The sequence below is a fragment of the Poeciliopsis prolifica genome, unplaced genomic scaffold (assembly GCF_027474105.1).
Source record: "Poeciliopsis prolifica strain line A6 unplaced genomic scaffold, Auburn_PproV2 SCAFFOLD097, whole genome shotgun sequence".
Lineage (NCBI taxonomy): Eukaryota > Metazoa > Chordata > Actinopteri > Cyprinodontiformes > Poeciliidae > Poeciliopsis > Poeciliopsis prolifica.
In genome coordinates this window covers 1,041,223-1,057,414 of record NW_026562472.1, presented here as the reverse complement: position 1 = coordinate 1,057,414, position 16,192 = coordinate 1,041,223, and the positions used below count along the sequence as shown (strand labels likewise).

The 16,192-nt window shown below is 45.7% G+C and overlaps 1 protein-coding gene across 3 annotated transcripts in view; it reads left to right on the top strand.

Moving 5' to 3' along the window:
- Positions 1-16,192, top strand: part of LOC129353802 (NACHT, LRR and PYD domains-containing protein 12-like) — a 29,857-nt gene that overhangs the window by 3,556 nt on the left and 10,109 nt on the right. For all 3 annotated transcript variants that reach the window (XM_055023243.1, XM_055023240.1, XM_055023244.1), the window contains exons 2-3: positions 14,699-14,823; positions 15,289-15,437. In XM_055023243.1, coding sequence (XP_054879218.1) covers positions 14,708-14,823; positions 15,289-15,437 — 265 coding nt within the window. In that variant the 5' untranslated portion in view covers positions 14,699-14,707. The remainder of the gene's footprint in view (positions 1-14,698; positions 14,824-15,288; positions 15,438-16,192) is intronic.

The following is a 16,192-nucleotide window of genomic DNA, read 5'->3' as shown; positions in this document are numbered from 1 at the left end:
CTTCAACCATGTGACCTTGGACTCTACTTTGGCCACTTTCCACCAAGCTGTTGACTGCCCCACCAGGAATAACAGGACAATCGACCTCCTGTATGCCATGTGAGGGATGCATACAGAGCAACACCCCTACCCCCACTAAGGAAGTCAGATCACAACATCGTTCACCTACAGCCACTGTACACCCCCCTGGTCCAAAAGCAGCCTACAACAGCTCGCTCCATCAGGAGGTGGTCCCTGAGATGGAGAGTGCTCTGAGAGACTGTTATAACACCACGGACTGGGATGCACTGTTCAGCCCGCATGGCGAGGACATAGAGGGGCTGACACACTGCCTGACGGACTATCTGAACTTCTGCGCAGATGTGGTATCCCCTGCTAAGACTGTCCGCTGTTACCCTAATAACAAGCCTTGGGTAACGCGGGAAGTCAAAACTGTCCTCAACAAGAAGAAGGTTGCCTTCAGGGAGGCCATGAAGGCAGCACAGCAGGAGGTGAAGCAGTGTGTGAGGGAAGCAAAAGACAGCTACAGGAGAAAGGTGGAGCAGAAGCTGAGAGAACAACATGAGGGAGGTCTGGGAAGGTGTGAGGACCATCACTGGCCTCAACACAAAGACCAGAGTCGTTGAGGGAACAATGGAGAGGGCAAACCAACTGAACAACTTCTTCAACAGGTTAAACCAGTCTGTGCCCCCCCAACCCCCTCTTTCACTGCAGCCACCTCTGCTCCTTACCACACACCTCCCCACAGACAACAAAACACTGACAACCCCCCCACACACCTCAGCACAACCTCCACCCCACATCACCACAGACCAGGTCAGAGAACAGCTGAGGAAGCTCAAGCCCAGGAAAGCAGCAGGGCCGGACCAGGTGTGTCCAAGGCTGCTGAAGACCTGCGCTGCTGAACTGGGAGAGCCACTACAGCGGATCTTCAACCTCAGCCTGCAGCTAAGGGAAGTGCCCACCCTCTGGAAGACATCCTGCATCGTCCCAGTGCCCAAGAAGAACAGGCCCAGCGAGCTGAATGACTTTCGGCCCGTGGCACTCACTTCACACCTGATAAGACGTTGGAGCGGCTCTTCCTCGGCCTCCTCAGACCTCAGGTGGAACATGCTCAGGACCTCCTGCAATTCGCCTACCAGGCAGATGTTGGTGTGGAGGATGCCATCCTCTACCTGCTGCACCGGGCCCACTCCCACCTGGATAAGGGCAGTGGCACAGTGAGGATCCTTTTCTTGGACTTCTCCAGTGCCTTTAATACAATCCAGCCCCTTCTGCTCCAGGACAAACTAAATAGCATGGGAGTGGACCAGCACCTGGTCACCTGGATCCATAGTTACCTCACCAACAGGCCGCAGTATGTCAGGCTAAAGGACACCGTGTCTGACACTGTGGTCAGCAGCACAGGAGCCCCTCAGGGCACAGTGCTGGCCCCTCTTCTCTTCACCCTGTACTCCTCTGACTTCCACTACAACTCGGAGCTGTGTCACATACAGAAGTATGCTGATGACACAGCCATAGTCGGATGTATCAGGGACGACGGAGAGGAGGAATATCGCTGTCTGGTGAGGGACTTTGCTCTCTGGTGCCACACAAACCACTGGAACTCAACACCTCTAAGACGAAGGAGCTGGTTATAGACTTTGGGAGGTCCAGACCAATGCCGAGACCAGTCGTACTAGAGGGAACGGAGGTTGAGGTCGTGGGCTCCTACAAGTACCTCGGGCTGTGGCTGGACAGTAAACTGGATTGGTCAAACACACCAGCCACCTGTACGGGAAGGTGCAGAGCAGGATGTACTTCCTGAGGAGACTGCGGTCCTTTAACATCTGCAGCAAACTGCTGTGGATGTTCTACCAGTCAGTGATCGCCAGTGTCCTCTTCTACACCGTGGTGTGCTGGGGAGGCAGCACATCCAAGAAGGACACGTCCAGACTGGACAAACTGATCAGGCGTGCCGGCTCTGTGGTCGGCATGAAGCTGGACTCTCTGGTGACGGTGGCAGAGGCGAGGACACTGAACAAACTGCTGGACATCATGGACGATAGCAGCCACCCTCTACACGCCGTCATCAGCAGCCAGAGGAGCCTGTTCAGTGACAGACTGCTGCTTCCCAAGTGCCGGACCAATAGATTCAAGAACTCCTTTGTCCCCCACGCCTTCAGACTGTACAACTCCTCACTGGGGGGTCGGAGGTGACACAGGACAGAGGGAAGAAGGAGTAGTTTTTCTACAAATGTGAACTCCATATTTATCAGGCCAACCATACAGTGCAATACCATATCACTGGTCAATCTATCCACCAAATTGCTATAATTAGGCCCGAGCAGCTAAGCGCTGCGAAGGCCTATTGTTTCTGTACTGTTTCTTATTATTAGGCCCGAGCAGCTAAGCGCTGCGAAGGCCTATTGTTTTCCTATTGTTTCTTATTATTATTATTAGGCCCGAGCAGCTAAGCGCTGCGAAGGCCTATTGTTTTCCTACTGTTTCTTATTATTATTATTATTATTATTCTCCCTCCAAATGAATTGGCTTTTTGGGGGCTTTATCATATTCAAAAACTCACCAAACTTGGCGGAGGCCTTAAGCCTGTTTCAAATTTACGTATTTTAAAGTCGACGCAACAATTGCAAAAGAAACGGCTCAATAGCGCCACCTTCAAATTTTCAAAGGACCCTTTGCTATTCACTTACTTCATCGTAGAGACATGAAATTTGGTACACTTGTAGAGCTCCCCAAGATGCTCAAAATTTACAATTAATGTCATAGTGCAAGTATCACAGGAAGTCAGCCATTTTGGATTGAATGTCAAATTTTCACCCCATTTTTGCCATTTACAGCCTTCGTATTTGATCGAACTCCTCCTAGGGATTTCCATTGATCGGCTTCAAACTCGGTCAGTCTGTTCATAAGGCATGTCCCATCTAAAGTTATCAAAACTGTGAGTTTTTGAGTATGCTGAAGGGGGTTAGCAGGGGTCAAAGTTCACCTACTCGCCATAAAAAAATAAACTGCTATATCTCCTACACAGAAACTCACAGAGGCACCAAAGTTACTGTGATTGATCATCATCGGGTGTCCTACAATATCCTATGGTCGAATGATGACATCACTTAGGCCACGCCCCTGAGTACAGGAAGTGTAATGTTTTACTGTGGACGGTCGCTATCTGACCCCTTTGACCTCATCAACATGAAACTGTGCCCAGACACAGAAAACATGTTGGTGTATTGAGGATTCCAACCCCGACCACATTCGATGGAGCAGGTGGGCGTGGCGGCGTGGCGAAGTGACCTCTAACGCCATCGCCATACGTTTGGCTCTCAATTCCACATTTTCGGGCCCAACTGCTCCAAACTCACAAGGATGGATCGCCATCAACTCCCCGACAGGAATCCATCACAATATTTGTGGGGCGTGGCCTAATTTCTCTATAGCGCCCCCTAGAAAAATTTAAATGATCAGCCCCAAGCCATGCTTTAACCTACAATTACGAAATGTTGTACACGTGTGTACCTTGTCAGGACTTACAAAAAAGTCTCTTGGAGCCATGGTCGAAACCCCACAGGAAGACGGCCATTTTAGATTGAAGTTCAGATTTTGACCCCATTTTTGCCGTTTACAGCCTTCCTATTTGATCGAACTCCTCCTAGGGATTTCGATTGATCGGCTTCAAACTCGGTCAGTTTGCTCATAAGGCATGTCCCATCTGAAGTTATCAAAACGGTGAGTTTTTGAGTATGCTGAAGGGGGGTTAGCAGGGGTCAAAGTTCACCTACTCCCCATAAAAAATCAACTGCTATATCTCCTACACAGAAACTCACAGAGGCACCAAAGTTTCTGTGATTGATCATCATCGGGTGTCCTACAATACCCTATGGTCGAATGATGACATCACTTAGGCCACGCCCCCTGAGAAAGGAAGTGTCATGTTTTACTCTGAACGGTCGCTATCTGACCCCTTTGACCTCATCAACATGAAACTGTGCCCAGACACAGAAGACATGTTGGTGTGTTGAGGATTCCAACCCTGACCAGCTTCGATGGAGCAGCTGGGCGTGGCGGCGTGGCGAAGTGACCTGTAACGCCATCGCCATACGTTTGGCTCTCAATTCCACATTTTTGGGCACAGCTGCTCCAAACTCACAAGGATGGATCTTCATCCACTCCCCGACAGGAATCCATCACAATATTTGTAGGGTGTGGCCTAATTTATCTATAGCGCCCCCTAGAAAATTTTAAATGATCAGCCCCAAGCCATGCTTTAACCTACAATTACGAAACTTTGTACACGTGTGTACCTTGTCAGGCCTTACAAAAAAGTCTCTTGGAGCCATGGTATAAACCCCAGAGGAAGTGAGCCATTTTAGATTGAAGTTCAGATTTTGATCCCATTTTTGGCGTTTATAAACCATTTCAGTAATTCGCCACTTGGGGTCAGTATTGCTCCACAAATGAAACAGCAGATAAACAGGATGAAGAACAATATCAGTATTTCGCCAGTAGGTGTCAGTGTTCCTCCACCAATGACAAACAGATCCACGGGCAGATGGGCATGAAAACTTTGTGAGAGCGTTGCCGTGAAATTTCTAAAAGGATAGAAATGTCTCATATAATTTTTGTTGAATTAAATCATGCAGTAAATGTAGCGTTTTCTTACTTCTTACAAACCATTTCAGTTATTCGCCACTCTGAGTAAGTATTACTCAAACAATGAAATAGAGTGCTTTAGAAACACAGCTGAAGATGATGAACAATGACGAACTGTAGTACTTCGCCATGTGCATATGATCGGCTGTAAATGACACGTGGATCATCCGACTGACGCCAAATTGGATACGTATGACCTTTGTTGACCTCTAAAGAGAACAACAGCATTGAAATATATTTTGACTCCAATGCGCGTCCTACATTAATCCGCCAGCTATATTTCCTCGCAAACCAATGAATCTGCACCACATTTTTTGCATCGTCAAGGAGCGCCTCCGAACGCATCACTGCGTACCGCCTGGTGGACGGGCGCGGAAACTGCGCAACAACTTCTGTGTTAGCACGTGGCCAGCGTTGATGGAAAACTGAGCAACAGCTTCCGCGGTGCGGGCGGAGGAGCTGAAAACTGCTTGAGAGCTTCTGTGGTGGCTGACGTGAGGCGACGGTTGCTAGTACCTCGCGGTGGCAATAGGCCGGAGCGGCGCTTGGCTGCGAGGGCCGTTCGAGGCTGCTTGCAGCTTTAATTATTAGGCCCGAGCAGCTAAGCGCTGCGAAGGCCTATTGTTTTCCTATTGTTATTATTATTATTATTATTATTTTTCTTCCCACCTCTTTGGGGGGCTTTTTGGGGGCCTTATCATATTGGAAAACTCACCAAACTTGGCGGAGGCCTTAAGCCTGTTTAAAATTTTGATTTTTAAGGTCATCACAAATATCCCACAAGAAATGGCTCAATAGCGCCACCTAGAAATTTTCAAAGGACCCTTTGCTATTCACTTACTTTATCCTAGAGACATGAAATTTGGTACACTTGTAGAGCTCCCCAGGACGCTCAAAATTTACAATTAATGTCATAGTGCAAGTATCACAGGAAGTCAGCCATTTTGGATTGAAGGTCCAATTTTGAGGCCATTTTTGCCGTTTACAGCCTCCGTATTTGATCGAACTCCTCCTAGGGATTTCGATTGATCGGCTTCAAACTCGGTCAGTCTGTTCATAAGGCATGTCCCATCTAAAGTTATCAAAACGGTGAGTTTTGAGTATGCTGAAGGGGGGTTAGCAGGGGTCAAAGTTCACCTACTCGCCGTAAAAAATAACTGCTATATCTCCTACACAGAAACTCACAGAGGCACCAAAGTTTCTATGATTGATCATCATCGGGTGTCCTACAATACCCTATGGTCGAATGATGACATCACTTTGGCCACGCCCCCTGAGAACAGGAAGTGTAATGTTTTACTGTGAACTTTCACTATCTGACCCCTTTGACCTCATCAACATGAAACTGTGCCCAGACACAGAAGACATGTTGGTGTATTGAGGATTCCAACCCGACCAGCTTCCATGGAGCAGGTGGGCGTGGCGGCGTGGCGAAGTGACCTGTAACGCCATCGCCATACGTTTGGCTCTCAATTCCACTGTTTCGGTCCAGCTGCTCCAAACTCACAAGGATGGATCTTCATCTACTCCCCGACAGGAATCCATCACAATATTTGGTGGGCGTGGCCTAATTTCTCTATAGCGACCCCTAGAAAACTTTAAATGATCAGCCCCAAGCCATGCTTTAACCTACAATTACAAAACGTTGTACACATGTGTACCTTGTCAGGACTTACAAAAAAGTCTCTTGGAGCCATGGTCTAAACCCCACAGGAAGTCGGCCATTTTAGATTGAAGTTCAGATTTTGACCCCATTTTTGCCATTTACAGCCTCCGTATTTGATCGAACTCCTCCTAGGGATTTCGATTGATCGGCTTCAAACTCGGTCAGTCTGCTCATAAGACATGTCCCATCTAAAGTTATCAAAACGGTGAGTTTTTGAGTATGCTGAAGGGGGGTTAGCCGGGGTCAAAGTTCACCTACTCGCTGTAAAAAAGAAACTGCTATATCTCCTACACAGAAACTCACAGAGGCACCAAAGTTTCTGGGATTGATCATCATCGGGTGTCCTACAATACCCTATGGTGGAATGATGACATCAGTTAGGCCACACCCCCTGAGAAAAGGAAGTGTCATGTTTTACTCCGAACGGTCGCTATCTGACCCCTTTGACCTTATCAACATGAAACTGTGCCCAGACACAGAAGACATGTTGGTGTGTTGAGGATTCCAACCCCGACCAGCTTCGATGGAGCAGCTGGGCGTGGCGGCGTGGCGAAGTGACCTGTAACGCCATCGCCATACGTTTGGCTCTCAATTCCACATTTTTGGGCGCAGCTGCTCCAAACTCACAAGGATGGATCTTCATCCACTCCCCGACAGGAATCCATCACAATATTTGTAGGGTGTGGCCTAATTTATCTATAGCGCCCCCTAGAAAATTTTAAATGATAAGCCCCAAGCCATGCTTTAACCTACAATTACGAAACTTTGTACACGTGTGTACCATGTCAGGACTTACAAAAAAGTCTCTTGGAGCCATGGTCTAAACCCCAGAGGAAGTCGGCCATTTTAGATTGAAGTTCAGATTTTGATCCCATTTTTGGCGTTTATAAACCATTTCAATAATTCGCCACTTGGGGTCAGTATTGCTCCACAAATGAAACAGCAGATAAACAAGATGAAGAACAATATCACTATTTCGCCAGTAGGTGTCAGTGTTCCTCCACCAATGACAAACAGATCCACGGGCGGATGGGCACGAAAACTTTGTGAGAGCGTTGCCATGACATTTCTAAAAGGATAGAAATGTCTCAGATAATTTTTTGTTGAATTAAATCATGCAGTAAATGTAGCGTTTTCTTACTTCTTACAAACCATTTCAGTAATTCGCCACTCTGAGTAAGTATTACTCCAACAATGAAATAGAGTGGATCATCCGACTGACGCCAAATTGGATACGTATGACCTTTGTTGACCTCTAAAGAGAAGAACAGCATTGAAATATATTTTGACTCCACTGCGCGTCCTACATTAATCCGCCAGCTATATTTCCTCGCTAAACCCATGAATCTGCACCACAATTTTTTGCGTCGTCAAGGAGCGCCGTCGAACGCATCAATGCGTACCGCCTAGTGGACGGGCGCGGAAACTGCGCAACAACTTCTGTCTTAGCACGTGCGCAGCGTTGATGGAAACTGACCAACAGCTTCCGCAGTGTGGGCGGAGGTGCTGAAAACTGCGTGAGAGCTTCTGTGGTGGCTGGCGTGAGGCGACGGTTGCTAGTACCCCGCGGTGGCAATAGGCCGGAGCGGCGCTTGGCTGCGAGGGCCGTTCGAGGCTGCTTGCAGCTTTAATTATTATTATTATTATTCTCCCTCCAAATGAATTGGCTTTTTGGGGGCTTTATCATATTCAAAAACTCACCAAACTTGGCGGAGGGCTTAAGCCTGGTTCAAATTTACGTATTTTAAAGTCATCGCAAAAATCCCACAAGAAATGGCTCAATAGCGCCACCTAGAAATTTTCAAATGACCCTTTGCTATTCACTTACTTTATCCTAGAGACATGAAATTTGGTACACTTGTAGAGCTCCCCAAGATACTCAAAATTTACAATTAATGTCATAGTGCAAGTATCATAGGAAGTCGGCTATTTTGGATTGAATGTCCAATTTTGAGCCCATTTTTGCTGTTTACAGCCTTCATATTTGATCGAACTCCTCCTAGGGATTTCCATTGACCGGCTTCAAACTCGGTCAGTCTGTTCATAAGGCATGTCCCATCTAAAGTTATCAAAACGGTGAGTTTTTGACTATGCTGAAGGGGGGTTAGCAGGGGTCAAAGTTCACCTACTCGCCGTAAAAAAATAAAACTGCTATATCTCCTACACAGAAACTCACAGAGGCACCAAAGTTACTGTGATTGATCATCATCGGCTGCCCTACAATACCCTGTGGTCGAATGATGACATCACTTAGGCCACGCCCCCTGAGAACAGGAAGTGTAATGTTTTACTGTGAACTTTCACTATCTGACCCCTTTGACCTCATCAACATGAAACTGTGCCCAGACACAGAAGACATGTTGGTGTGTTGAGGATTCCAACCCCGACCAGCTTCGATGGAGCAGGTGGGCGTGGCGGCGTGGCCAAGTGACCTGTAACGCCATCGCCATACGTTTTGCTCTCAATTCCACAGTTTCTTTTCCAGCTGCTCCAACCTCACAAGGATGGATCTTCATCCACTCCCCGACAGGAATCCATCACAATATTTGGTGGGCGTGGCCTAATTTCTCTATAGCGCCCCCTAGAAAACTTTAAATGATCAGCCCCAAGCCATGCTTTAACCTACAATTACGAAACGTTGTACACATGTGTACCTTGTCAGGACTTACAAAAAAGTCTCTTGGAGCCATGGTCTAAACCCCACAGGAAGTCGGCCATTTTAGATTGAAGTTCAGATTTTGACCCCATTTTGCCGTTTACAGCCTCCGTATTTGATCGAACTCCTCCTAGGGATTTCGATTGATCGGCTTCAAACTCGGTCAGTCTGTTCATAAGGCATGTCCCATCTAAAGTTATCAAAACGGTGAGTTTTTGAGAATGCTGAAGGAGGGTTAGCAGGGGTCAAAGTTCACCTACTCGCCATAAAAACATAAACTGCTATATTTCCTACACAGAAACTCACAGAGGCACCAAAGTTACTGTGATTGATCATCATCGGGTGTCCTACAATACCGTATGGTCGAATGATGACATCACTTAGGCCACGCCCCCTGAGAACAGGAAGTGTAATGTTTTACTGTGAAAGGTCGCTATCTGACCCCTTTGACCTCATCAACATGAAACTGTGCCCAGACACAGAAGCCATGTTGGTGTGTTGAGGATTCTAATCCCGACCAGCTACGATGGAGCAGGTGGGCGTGGCGGCGTGGCGAAGTGTCCTGTAACGCCATCGCCATACGTTTGGCTCTCAATTCCACATTTTCGGGCGCAGCTGCTCCAAACTCACAAGGATGGATCTTCATCCACTCCCCGACAGGAATCCATCACAATATTTGTAGGGTGTGGCCCAATTTCTCTATAGCGCCCCCTAGAAAATTTAAAATGAGCAGCCACAAGCCATGCTTTAACCTACAATTACAAAACTTTGTACACATGTGTACCATGTCAGGACTTACAAAAAAGTCTCTTGGAGCCATGGTCTAAACCCCAGAGGAAGTCAGCCATTTTAGATTGAAGTTCAGATTTTGATCCCATTTTTGCCGTTTATTAACCATTTCAGTAATTCGCCACTTGGGGTCAGTATTGCTCCACAAATGAAACAGCAGATAATCAGGATGAAGAACAATATCAGTATTTCGTCAGTAGGTGTCAGTGTTCCTCCACCGATGATAAACAGATCCACGGGCGGATGGGCGTGAAAACTTTGTGAGTGTGTTGCCATGACATTCTAAAAGGATAGAAATGTCTCAGATAATTTTTGTTGAATTAAATCATGCAGTAAATGTAGCGTTTCTTACTTCTTCCAAACCATTTCAGTAATTCGCCACTCTGAGTAAGTATTACTCCAACAATGAAATAGAGTGCTTTAGAAACACAGCTGAAAATGATGAAAAATGACGAACTGTAGTACTTCGCCATGTGCATATGATCGGCTGTAAATGTCACGTGGATCATCCGACTGACGCCAAATTGGATACGTATGACCTTTGTTGACCTCTAAAGAGAACAACAGCATTGAAATATATTTTGACTCCACTGCGCGTCCTACATTAATCCGCCAGCTATATTTCCTCGCTAAAGCAATGAATCTATACCACATTTTTTTGCATCGTCAAGGATAGCCGCCGAACGCATAGATGCGTACCGCCTGGTGGACGGGCGTGGAAACTGCGGAACAACTTCTGTGTTGGAACGTGGGAAGCATTGATGGAAACTCAGCCACAGCTTCCGCAGTGCGGCCGGAGGTGCTGAAAACTGCGTGAGAGCTTCTGTGGTGGCTTCGGGGTACTGCGATTGCTCGTACCCCGCGGTGGACAATAGGCCGGAGCGGCGCTTGGCTGCGAGGGCCGTTCGAGGCTGCTTGCAGCTTTAATTATTATTACGATTCTCCCTCCAAATGAATTGGCTTTTTGGGGGCTTTATCATATTCAAAAACTCACCAAACTTGGCGGAGGCCTTAAGCCTGTTTCAAATTTACGTATTTTAAAGTCGTCGCAAAAATTCCACAAGAAATGGCTCAATAGCGCCACCTAGAAATTTTCAAAGGACCCTTTGCTATTCACTTACTTCATCGTAGAGACATGAAATTTGGTACACTTGTAGAGCTCCCCAAGATGCTCAAAATTTACAATTAATGTCATAGTGCAAGTATCACAGGAAGTCAGCCATTTTGGATTGAAGGTCAAATTTTCACCCCATTTTTGCCATTTACAGCCTTCGTATTTGATCGAACTCCTCCTAGGGATTTCGATTGATCGGCTTCAAACTCGGTCAGTCTGTTCATAAGGCATGTCCCATCTAAAGTTATCAAAACTGTGAGTTTTTGAGTATGCTGAAGGGGGGTAAGCAGGGTCAAAGTTCACCTACTCGCCATAAAAAAATAAACTGCTATATCTCCTACACAGAAACTCACAGAGGCACCAAAGTTACTGTGATTGATCATCATCGGGTCTCCTACAATATCCTATGGTCAAGTGATGACATCACTTAAGCCACGCCCCCTGAGAACAGGAAGTGTAATGTTTTACTGTGGTCGGTCGCTATCTGACCCCTTTGACCTCATCAACATGAAACTGTGCCCAGACACAGAAAACATGTTGGTGTATTGAGGATTCCAACCCCGACAACATTCGATGGAGCAGGTGGGCGTGGCGGCGTGGCGAAGTGACCTCTAACGCCATCGCCATACGTTTGGCTCTCAATTCCACATTTTCGGGCCCAGCTGCTGCAAACTCACAAGGATGGATCGACATCACCTCCCCGACAGGAATCCATCACAATATTTGTGGGGCGTGGCTTAATTTCTCTATAGCGCCCCCTAGAAAAATTTAAATGATCAGCCCCAAGCCATGCTTTAACCTACAATTACGAAACGTTGTACACGTGTGTACCTTGTCAGGACTTACAAAAAAGTCTCTTGGAGCCATGGTCGAAACCCCACAGGAAGACGGCCATTTTAGATTGAAGTTCAGATTTTGACCCCATTTTTGCCGTTTACAGCCTTCCTATTTGATCGAACTCCTCCTAGGGATTTCGATTGATCGGCTTCAAACTCGGTCAGTTTGCTCATAAGGCATGTCCCATCTAAAGTTATCAAAACGGTGAGTTTTTGAGAATGCTGAAGGGGGGTTAGCAGGGGTCAAAGTTCACCTACTCCCCATAAAAAATCAACTGCTATATCTCCTACACAGAAACTCACAGAGGCACCAAAGTTTCTGTGATTGATCATCATCGGGTGTCCTACAATACCCTATGGTCGAATGATGACATCACTTAGGCCACGCCCCCTGAGAAAAGGAAGTGTCATGTTTTACTCTGAACGGTCGCTATCTGACCCCTTTGACCTCATCAACATGAAACTGTGCCCAGACACAGAAGACATGTTGGTGTGTTGAGGATTCCAACCCCGACCAGCTTCGATGGAGCAGCTGGGCGTGGCGGCGTGGCGAAGTGACCTGTAACGCCATCGCCATACGTTTGGCTCTCAATTCCACATTTTTGGGCACAGCTGCTCCAAACTCACAAGTATGGATCTTCATCCACTCCCCGACAGGAATCCATCACAATATTTGTAGGGTGTGGCCTAATTTATCTATAGCGCCCCCTAGAAAATTTTAAATGATCAGCCCCAAGCCATGCTTTAACCTACAATTACGAAACTTTGTACACGTGTGTACCTTGTCAGGACTTACAAAAAAGTCTCTTGGAGCCATGGTCTAAACCCTAGAGGAAGTGAGCCATTTTAGATTGAAGTTCAGATTTTGATCCCATTTTTGGCGTTTATAAACCATTTCAGTAATTCGCCACTTGGGGTCAGTATTGCTCCACAAATGAAACAGCAGATAAACAGAATGAAGAACAATATCAGTATTTCGCCAGTAGGTGTCAGTGTTCCTCCACCAATGACAAACAGATCCACGGGCCGATGGGCGTGAAAACTTTGTGAGAGCGTTGCCATGAAATTTCTAAAAGGATAGAAATGTCTCAGATAATTTTTGTTGAATTAAATCATGCAGTAAATGTAGCGTTTTCTTACTTCTTACAAACCATTTCAGTAATTCGCCACTCTGAGTAAGTATTACTCCAACAATGAAATAGAGTTCTTTAGAAACACAGCTGAAAATGATGAAAAATGACGAACTGTAATACTTCGTCATGTGCATATGATCGGCTGTAAATGACACGTGGATCATCCGACTGACGCCAAATTGGATACGTATGACCTTTGTTGACCTCTAAAGAGAACAACAGCATTGAAATATATTTTGACTCCACTGCGCGTCCTACATTAATCCGCCAGCTATATTTCCTCGCTAAACCAATGAATCTGCACCACATTTTTTGCATCGTCAAGGAGCGCATCCGAACGCATCAGTGCGTACCACCTGGTGGACGGGCGCGGAAACTGCGCAACAACTTCTGTGTTAGCACGTGGCCAGCGTTGATGGAATCTGAGCAACAGCTTCCGCGGTGCGGGCGGAGGAGCTGAAAACTGCGTGAGAGCTTCTGTGGTGGCTGGCGTGAGGCGGCGGTTGCTCGTACCCTGCGGTGGCAATAGGCCGGAGCGGCGCTTGGCTGCGAGGGCCGTTCGAGGCTGCTTGCAGCTTTAATTTCCTTTTGTGTTGTATTTATATTCTTTGTTTTGTATTTAATTTGTATTTTTTGTATTTTGTGTATGCTTACTGTGTGCCACATTTTTGCCTGTGAGCTGCTGGTAACTATAATTTCCTGAGGGAGTCTTCCCAAGGGATCAATAAAGTCAAGTCTAAGTCTAAGTCTCTAAGAAGCAACGTGAAAATGATCAGATCCGCCTCTTTCGCCTCTCTGGCTGTAATGCGCGCTCCCGACACAGGGGGAACAGATTTTCACAGGGGAACCGAATTTCGCACAAGACCGGCTTACGGCAGTTCACAGATTTCCTCTCTTCCTCCTCTCTGAGTTTCGTCTTTTCGTCTTTAAACAACGAAAAGACGAAACAAGAGGTTTTCCTCTTGTTGCTTCTTACAGCAAGAAGAAACTCTTTGTCTCTCAAAGCTCTGCTGGAAAACTGCGTCCAGGTCCAGACTGACTGATCCAGAACCAGTTGCCAACTCAACAAATTGTTTAGGCTAAAATAACTATAGATTTCAGTTTCTAGATAAAAATGTTGCAATAAACATGCCTCTGAAACCGTATCCGATCTGCGTTGTGCTGGTTTATAACAGAAGAGCAATTCAACCAGGTTACACCTCTTTATATTGAATTTCTATTCTGAGACAGATCAATTGACTAAATATGTTTTAGGCCTCGATGAGTGAGGGGGGCTTTCTCCCCCTATAGAAGCAGCTGTTTACCCATGATTCCTTGCAGTGGGTCCAGCTGGTATTTACCCATGATTCCTTGCAGTGGGTCCAGCTGGTATTTACCCATGATTCCTTGCAGTGGGTCCAGCTGGTATTTACCCATGATTCCTTGCAGTGGGTCCAGCTGGTATTTACCCATGATTCCTTGCAGTGGGTCCAGCTGGTATTTACCCATGATTCCTTGCAGTGGGTCCAGCTGGTACCTCAGCTGGATGCTGTGGTCTCTGAAAGCTGCTTTGTGACTCTTTATCTGAGAGGAAATCCTGCTGAGCTGCACACAGAGGCTGACATGTTGCTGAGATCCCAGCTGGACCCGGTTCTGTCTGGAGGAGAGCTGTGGACCCAACCTGAGCTGCTGCTCCCTCAGAACCTCCTGCACACTGACTCCCTTCATACAGATTTACAGTAGAGCCAAATGTTCACTCCTTCATTCACCTGATTCACTCTGATTCTCTAAACACATGATGGGAACCAGCTTTCTGCTTCCAGTTACTGGAACTGGATCACTGGGACTGACTGGTTCTGGTTTCTCTCTCAAAAGGTCCAGAAGATGGAAAATCTGGATCTAAAAGAACCTCCAGGATCCATCAGTCCATCTATGAGGAGTGACTGGTCCAAACATGAACCTCCACTCTTCAGTAATGAACCTGGACCCTCAGACAGAAAGTAAGAAACCAGTTTCTAACTGATTCATGTGAATCTATAGAGATAAAATATAAATTAACTGGTTGATCTCAGTGTTTTAATAAACAGTAACTTAATTTTCTTACTTATTAATTTAAAGTTAGACATGAAGGATGTTGGTCAGTAAATGAGTTTGAATGAAGGTCTGAATGAATTAATATGGATTAAAATGTTGCATGAAAACAGAAACATGTGAGGAGCAACAATTCAGATTGTCTGTAAACCCACTGAAGCAGTGAAACCAGCATCTTCCAGACTGGGAACACTGGCATCAGTCATCATACCAAATATAATTCAATGAAGTATTTAAAACCAGAAATCATCAATGTTCTGAGGTTCTGTTCTGACCCAGTTTCTGGTCCCTGGTTCTTTATGGACCTTCATGAACATGTTCAGCTCCAGCCTGTTGCTAGTGAATATTTCAGTGATGAAGAAATGTCTTCACAGGAGCAGCTTTAGTGAGGAGGAGCTTCCATCCTGCTGTGGTTTGGGTCACAATGTTCTGATGGATCCGGGCTGGACCAGCTTCTCCCAGTATGGGAAACGACCCAAAACAGGATCTGGACCGACAGCCAATCAGAGCAGCTGTGCTCCAGGTGAGACTGAACATGTCCAATCAGAGCTTCTTCCTTCCAGATCCACGTCTTTAAGTTGAGATTTGGACATTTAAGGTTTAAAAGTTTTTTTGTGATCAGTTGTTTCAATTGAATCTGTCTTTTTCCAGCTGGTGTAACTGGATCTTATGTCTCAGTAACTCGGCTTAAGAAAGTCCTCATTTAATTTCAGCCTGTTCAAAAAATGGCCACAAGATAAATGTACAAATTTGACTTTTTTTTTGTTTGTTTCTAAAATTACAAGTGAAGACTCTTACTCTGAAGGGTCATGTTGCAGCATAACATGTCATTAGCTCTAAATAAAACAAATTAAAACAACCATCACTTTGATAATTCTTACAGATAATTTTATGATGAGGTTTAGGAGAATTAAATAGCAGAAAGGATGGCAAAGGAGAGCAGCAATCAGGTATTGATTGATATTAATGTTATGTTTAGAATAACAGAAATAAAGTGAAAATAAAACAACATAAAAAGAGGTGACAAAAGTTCTAGCTCAGCAAATTGTCCAGCTGCCAAAATGGTGAATCTGATCTTGCTGAAAAGGATTTTTGTTCTATTTTTATTGGTTATTTCACCAGGCCGTTAAGGTTCTGCTGGAAAATTGGAGTTTACAATTATAGCTTTCAATTTGGGAAGTGATTAAAGAACAATAGGCAGAAAGTGATTTAAACTCTGTCAAAATCATTAAAAAGTGATTTTGAGCTCCTGGTTCAAGGTGTCGTTGAGGTTCAGTC